At 47.3% G+C, this 7,548-nt stretch overlaps 1 protein-coding gene across 1 annotated transcript; it reads left to right on the top strand.

Moving 5' to 3' along the window:
* Positions 1-2,072: 2,072 nt before the first annotated feature.
* Positions 2,073-4,698, top strand: LOC311517155 (uncharacterized protein). Its single transcript, XM_084621726.1, has 2 exons — positions 2,073-2,678; positions 4,369-4,698. The coding sequence occupies exons 1-2, from the start codon at positions 2,077-2,079 to the stop codon at positions 4,397-4,399; spliced, it is 633 nt and encodes a 210-aa protein (XP_084477852.1). The 5' UTR covers positions 2,073-2,076; the 3' UTR covers positions 4,400-4,698.
* Positions 4,699-7,548: the final 2,850 nt, after the last annotated feature.

The raw sequence follows: 7,548 nt of genomic DNA, 5'->3' as shown, positions 1-7,548 counted from the left end.
ATCTTGCTGACTTCAGATCTGCCACTATCTTCTGTTCGACTTTTGTTGCCAGTAACTTTTGTTGCCAGTATGATGTCATATTGAATTGTTTTTCCAAGGTAGTGGTGTATGTACATTTCTTGGGTGGTGACGACGCTTAGATGCTCCTGGAGTACAGCATCAAACTCTGCCATCAGCTCCACAGTTTTAAGGAAGTTTCCATTGTTTGGCACATACAACTGATCTGAAGTGCCATGTAGTGTTCGGTTTTGGGTGGCAAGCATTCTCACAATGGCAGTGAGCCTTTTCAGAACATTTTGTCAGTAAAGAGACTCTGAAGCAATTTTCTTTTGATGCTGATCATCTATTGTGGCCTTTAACCTTTGTCTTATCTCAAGCTCTTTCCACCTATGGGATGCTCTCTGGTGACTTGACGCCTTCTCGTGGCAGGCCAAATTTCTAGTCAGATTTTTCTAGTCCTTTGTTCCTGTAGAACCCAGTGTGGCTGGACCATTAGACTGGAAGAGTTTTTTGCAACAAAAACAGCGTGCAGCGATCTGGGTTTTTGAGTACATAAGCCATGGCCTCTCTACTTTGTCACTGTTGGATTTCACACCAGCCATGTGTTGGATGGAAACTTTGATTTTCACTGTCTTTGGGGAACATGAAGTTTTTCACTTGCTGTGGCCCATGCAGTACAAGGAAGTCCCTCAGGCTACTGCTCAAATAGGTCCACAGTCCTGGATCATCTAAACTTAAGGAACTAAACTCAGCAGCAGCTGTTTCTTGCGCCTCCACCGCACTCTCTTCCCTGATCTACACTTTTCTTCAGGAATGTGCATGGTTACCTCCATTTGAGATGGATGCTGCAGTAGCTGCCAGGTCACCTGCACTCTGACTAACTGGAAGATCAGGCATCTCCTCAGCACCCAAGTCCTCACTGGGGCTAGAAGGCTTCCCGTGAACATTTGTGTCTATGTATCTCAGGAGAGCTCCTTCCTGCTTAGATAGAAAAGTTTCCTTTTCTTTCTTTCCTTTTCTGAATGCTGCCCCAGAGGGGTGTGTTCTTCTTTCACTCATGACTACTCTTCTGTGCCAGCTCAATACTCAATTGAAGGGGACAAATATGCAGGCTGGTAGCGGGCCCTGAGTGAGGGAAGATATCAGCATCTTAAGGGCCTAACTGGTTCTTACTACTTCAGTTGACTGCCTGTTCTCCTCAAGTGGGTTCAGGGAAGCAGCAGGAAACAGAAAGCTGCCTGAGAAGCTGGTGTTAATCAGTGCAGGCTTCTGGGAGTGCTAGAGAGGTACCCAAGAGGCTCCTCCTCTTCTCTCTCCCTGCGGCTCCTGCTGCTTTTTGTTATTCCCTCTCATCTTTTCTCCTGCCTGCCTGTTATGTCTCTTGTGCCCTCCTTCCTCCAGCACAGCACTCCACCATCTCTGTGCATCTGGAGCAGAGAGAATACATATGCACCAGCAGCAGACCCAATTTTCTACACTCTGGGTCCTAGTAGTGCCCCCCCTTTATCCCCACAGTGCTGCACCTGAGGCGGCTGCTTCAGTTCGCCTCATGGTAAGGTCAATCCTGCCTTGAGCATGTGACTCTGCCACTTTAGTCACCTTTTAGGACTTGTCTAAATTAACTTTAAGGTAGGGTGTGAATTTTAGGCATAATAACTATTTGTGACTAGTGACGTGTGGAAGCTCTTATTTCAGAATAAGGGCATGGCTACACTTGCAGATGTAGAGCGCTGTGAGTTAAACCAGCCCTCGGAGAGTGCAGTAGGCAAAGTGCTGCAGTCTGTCCACACTGTCAGTTGCAAGCGCGCTGGTGTGGTCATATTTGCAGCAATTGCAGTGGCGCATTGGGGGCAGCTATCCCACAGAGCACCTCTTCCCGTTCTCGCTCTGTGGATTGTGGGAAGGGGGTGCGGGGGCATTCTGGGTTCTGTCTCAATGCCCCGTGATGCATCGCTTCACATCCCAGCAATCCCTGGGCTTCCGTCCTCATTTGCTGCCATCTTTCAACGTTTTTTGTACTGTGCGCTATGTCTTCCCTATTGGTCTGCAGGAATGGATCCCGAAGTGCTGAGGAATATGCTGATGGGTCTCACCAGCATGTCAAGTTTGGCAGTTGAGTTACTCCTTAAGCTACAAACTGACAGTGAGGAGTCCGATGATGTCGACTTGCGTAACGCATATGATACGAGATTGCTTGTGGGATTCACAGACATGCTGTCCACCGTGGAATGCCACTTTTGGGAAACAAGCACTGAGTGGTGGGATCACATCGTCATGCAAGACTGGGATGACAAGCAGTGGCTGCAGAACTTTTGGATGAGAAAAACCACTTTCATGGGACTGTGTGATGAGCTCGCCCCCACCCTGCGGCACAAGGACACGAGATTGAAAGCTGCCCTGACGGTGGAGGAGTGGGTGGCTATTGCAATCTGGAAGCTGGCAACTCCAGACAGCTACCGATCAGTCGCTAACCAGTTTGGAGTGGGAAAGTCGACGGTTGGAATCATGTTGATGCAAGTTTGCAGGGCCATTAATCACATCCTGCTCCGAAGAACCGTGACTCTGGGTAACATGCATGACATTGTGGCTGGCTTTGCACAAATGGGTTTCCCTAACTGCAGAGGGGCGATAGATGGGACGCATATTCCAATTCTGGTACCAGCCCACCTAGCCTCCAAGTAAGTTAATCAGAAGGGGTATTTCTCTATGGTTCTCCAGGAGCTTGTGGATCACTGTGGGCATTTCATTGACATTAACACAGGCTGGCCCGGAAAGGTGCATGATGCATGCATCTTTTGGAACACTGACCTGTCAGGAAACTGCAAGCCAGGACTTTTTTTTCCAGACCAGAAGATCACCAGAGGGGAAGTTGAAATGCCCATTGTGATCCTTGGAGACTCCGCTCACCCTTTAATGCAGTGGCTCGTTAAACCCTAAACAGGGAGCCTTGACAGCAGCAAGGAGCAGTTCCACAACAGTTTGAGTTGGTGCAGAATGACTGTGGAGTGTGCTTTTGGCCATTTAAAGGGCCACTGGCACTTTCTGTATGGGAAGCTGGACCTGGCCCATGACAACATCCCCGCGGTTATATCCGCATGCTGTACCCTCCATAACACTTGTGAAGGGAAGGGTGAAAGATTCACTCAGGCATGGAACTTGGAGGTCCAACACCTGGAGGCTGAATTTGAATATCCAGAGAACAGGGCTATTAAAGGGGCCCAGCGCGGGGCTACAAGGATTAGGGATGCCTTGAGGGAGCAATTTGAGACTGAAAGCCTCCAGTAATGTCTGGTGCCCTACACGGGAGTAAAGTGCAGTGGTTCCAATGTTATTAGGAATCTGTTCGCTGCATTGACTTGCAGTGCCTGGTGCTTTCCTGGGTTAAGGTATCTTTTATTTAATGCAATAATAAAGAATGTTTTCAAAGCCAAAAAGCCATTTATTTAAAAGAAAATTAATTTATTGAAAAGAAACAACTGCTTGGGAAACAGAAAGGGCAAGGGGGTGGGATGGGAGGGGAACGGTTCAATCACAGATTTGCGTATGTCCTGTTTTCATACTCAGCCTTCCTGTCTGGAGTGCTGTGCAATGAGTGCTGCACTTCAGCCTGGCTAAAATGCTTGGTGATGGGGGTTGAGTGCAGTGGGTAAGGGTCGCAGTTTGCAGGGCTGGGTGGTGAAGCTACAGGTGTTGGAGGCAGCTGGTGGCGATTAGAACCTGGATGTTGGGGACAGTGGGTTGGAGGTGACATGGGGGAACAAGGGAAAGAGTTTTGGGACAAGGGCTGCAGGGGGGCAGGCATGGTAGCGCTCCGCCTGCATAGCTATGAGCGCCTGGATCAAATCCGCTTGGCGCTCCATAATGCATATCAGCCGCTCCGTGCTTTGGTGCTGGTGCTTCGCATTCTGCTGGCGGAACCTCCTTTCACTCTCCCTCCAGTCCTGCATTTTTTGATTTTTCATGAAGGGACTGCTGCATTACTTCATGCAGCATGTCTTCTTTGCTGCTACATGGCCTATTCCTAATTCTTTGGAGTCTTTCGGCCAGTGATAACATGGACGGCTGAGATCTCAAGGTTGTATCCGTAAAGGCAAAATGCAACACTTAACAGAGGCAGCATTGTTCACACCAGACAGAGCAATGGTTTGCCTGTATTTAAAGACAAGCACGGTCTAAACAATAGCAGAATTTGCCCATCCCAAAGTGAGTGCACATAACCCGCAGGAGCCCTAAAACAGTGAGTAAGCACAGGGTCGAGGGGGACTGATTGTTTCACTGCCGTACTGTCCTCTGGGGTTCTGTGCCTTGGAGAGAGCCAACAGCTGCAGGGGCCCCCTATAGTGAACACTGTTCCCACATTTTCCACAGGAGTTCGTCCTGGAAGATATCTCGCTGCTGAGGGTGACCTGGGAAGCAAGGGACGATCTTCTACTACAATGTGGCTTCCGTCCTGGACCATATGAAGCTTACTTGTGTGCAGCAATGGTCCCCCACCACCCCTCACAGCACAGTGGTGTGGACAGGTTAGCCTGACTGGGACAAGGAGTACAGTCGCGTTCCCAAGGAACCTGCACAAGCGGATTGCCCCGTTTCTGTATGAGACCTTTGAAGAGATCACTGAGGCCGATTACCGTGATGTGAGAGAGCACATCAATGCCCTATTCCACATCTAGGCATGCATGCAGCCCTAACCCTCCTCGCCCCAAGAGCCCGCACCAAATAACTTCCTTCCCAAAATAAAAGCCGCTTACCAGGCACATCCTCTGGTGTTTTGTCCTTTCCCAAGTACTGGCCGCTGCGACTGGCTACCTTCCTCCTGGCTTGAGAACAGCTCCTGGCTGCATGCGTTTAGGGATGCTGGGGTGTCTTCCTCCTCCTCAGCACTCTCGCTCCCACTTTCCTCCTCCTCCTCCTCCTCCTCCTCCTGCCTTGTTGAACTGAGCTCTGAAGTGTCCATCGTGCTCCTCGGAGTGGAGGTGGGGTCGCCCCCAAGTATCACGTCCCAGCTCTTTGTAGAAATGGAAGGTTGCGGGGGCAGCACCAGAGTGGCTGTTTGCCTCGCAGGCTTTGCGGAAGGCATTCCACAGCTCCTTCACTTTAACCCTGCACTGCAGTGTGTCCCGGTCATGGCCTGTTTCCAGCGTGGCCCTTGATATCTGCCCAAAGGTACCTTAATTCCTATGACTGGAGCACAGCTCGAACTAGACAACTTCTCCCCTCCCGCCACCCCAAACATAGATGAGGTCCAGCACCTCGCCATTGCTCTATACTGGGGATCGCCTGGCATGTGGAGGCATGGTCACCTGGAAAGATGTGCTGAGAGCACTCCATGCCTGGCTGAGCAAACAGGAAGGGGATTTTCAAAATTCCCAGAGAATTTAAAGGGCTGCTTTAATGTACTGTAACTTGCAAGTGTAGCCATGCCCTAAGACTACCTCATCTGAATTTCACCTCCAAAGCGGATTAAACTAATTCTGATTAAGGCATTCTGAAATAAGAGCATCCCAACCTGGAGCTATTCAGGATTAATGTCTGTATAGACTAGCCCTTAGTAATGATGTACAAAAAAGATAAAGCACCAGTGCTAATTTTTCCTCTAGAGGTCTCTCGTTCAGAGTCAAAAGTTTGTGTATTCTATTCCCTGTGTTGGAACATCTGTCATTTAGTTTATTGCAGTAATATCTGTGGGTCAATATATCTGGCTTTTTCCTGTAGGTGCTTTTATTTGATGCAGACTCCAGCAGTCTTACACATACCTTTTAATAAGCTGTTCTCTTAAGAAGCTCTTAATGATAAACTCTGGATGCAAAATATATAAATGTGAACTACATATTTTGTGGAAATAAGAACAAGTAAGTGGGTGATGGGCAGGAGTATCAGTTTATATAAAGCTGAAATGAAATGCACCCTTGACCATGCTTTTAGATATTTTCACCATTCTCTAGGTTTTAATTATTTCATAACACTTAATCTAGGTGAAAGTCATCATAGGGCCAACATCTGTTACTCATTTATAAGTGTAGTATGTACTGCTCTTATCAAAATCTCCCACAGTTGGGGTTTGTTTAATTACTGGCTATGAAATGGATCGTTTGCTCTCCTTCAGTTATAGTGTTAGCTCAATCATGCTTTATTAATCTTGTTAGAGGACAAGGTAGATAAACCTCAGCCAGCTGGTTGTCTGTTCAGCAGCCTGTTGCACTTGAAAACCTAAAATAAAAGTGAACTTCCCTCACCTCTAATGAGCTAGAGCACTGAGAAAGTGTAATTTGGAAAAATGTTTGCTATAGTGTTACTGCTATTAACAAATTAAACTGGAGGAGTCCTTGGGTAATTGTGGTGTTACTTACCCATTTAAAGTTCAGTGAAACCTGTTTTAAGACATCACGCATGGAATTGGGGGGAAATGAATTGCCTAGTAGTGCAGATCCAGTCAAGTGCCCCCTGTTGGCCACTCACCAGACTCCTGTGAGAGGGTCCAGTCAGTTGTTGCATCAATGTATTTTAAGTCTCTCCAGAGTCTGAACAGAGTGCAGGCACTGTCCTTATCTTGGGGTCCCTATGCAAACTCTTGGGGTGCACGCTCTGTTTCAAACGTCCTCTTCTGAGAATTTAGACCACATAGCCCACTCCCCAGGATCCTAGAACCACTGCTAACTCCTCAGTGTCCTCTGTAGTTCAAACACACTCTCTCAGAAGCACAGTGAATGTGAGAGCCTTCTGGGTTAGTTTAACTCTTTCAGGGGCACATGATAAGTTGTGGCACATACAGACGTTGCACAGGACTAAAACACAGTATTGCTACTGCTTTAATAGCACGAGAATTATACCGATCTGTACAAAAATAAAAAACTTTACAAGCCTGTCCCACCTCAGTTTTCTCACCACTCCAGAGCATTTTTTTGGGCTAGGATCAGGGTTATCTGGGGCCATCCATTATCCTTCTGTTATAGTGTATGGATTGGATTCTAAAACATGGAGCCTAATCTCCCAGTTGGATTTGTGGGATCTTGGCTGGTCCCACCCCTACCCCTCTCCTGTCCAGACTCCTTTTGCATTTCTCTGTGGGTTTTCCTGGTTTATATACCCACAGCCCAAGAACTGGGTTCTTCAGCCTTTTGTAACTTTTCATTGTTCCAAACCCATTTGTGAATTATTGTGTGGTCATAATGCAATTGTTAAGGTTGAATAACTTCCATTGTCCATGCTCTTGGGAATATGTGGCACAGCGCCCACCGATTCCATGTTTACCTAGGGCTTTAGTGATACCACAGTTTTCAGAGCAAAAATGTAATCTATCAACCACAATTCATCATACAAATGGATTTCCCAAATCATCACATCTTGTATGGGTCATCTTTTAAGGGCTAAACAAAACTGCTGTCAGTAGCCACCTAAAACAGGATATTGCTTATAGTGGGTAATGAACATGATGCTAGGGGGACAAATAGCACAATTTCTATAAAGGAAAATATGTACTTTGAACCATTTTAGAATCTACCTGAGCAGCACAAAGAGGTCTGGTATGATCACGTTAGAGAACCGGGC

This window comes from Lepidochelys olivacea, assembly GCF_965140295.1.
Source record: "Lepidochelys olivacea isolate rLepOli2 genome assembly, chromosome: 2".
In the NCBI taxonomy this organism is placed as follows: domain Eukaryota; kingdom Metazoa; phylum Chordata; order Testudines; family Cheloniidae; genus Lepidochelys; species Lepidochelys olivacea.
This window is presented reverse-complemented; position numbering and strand designations above follow the sequence as displayed.

What these genes read in the sequence shown, in the direction of transcription:
- LOC311517155 (XM_084621726.1), top strand. Translation starts at nt 2,077, where the DNA reads ATGCTGATGGGTCTCACCAGCATGTCAAGTTTGGCAGTTGAGTTACTC. An exon ending in CCAGCCCACCTAGCCTCCAA is followed by an intron (nt 2,679 to 4,368) that starts GTAAGTTAATCA and finishes CATTTTCCACAG; the next exon opens with GAGTTCGTCCTGGAAGATAT.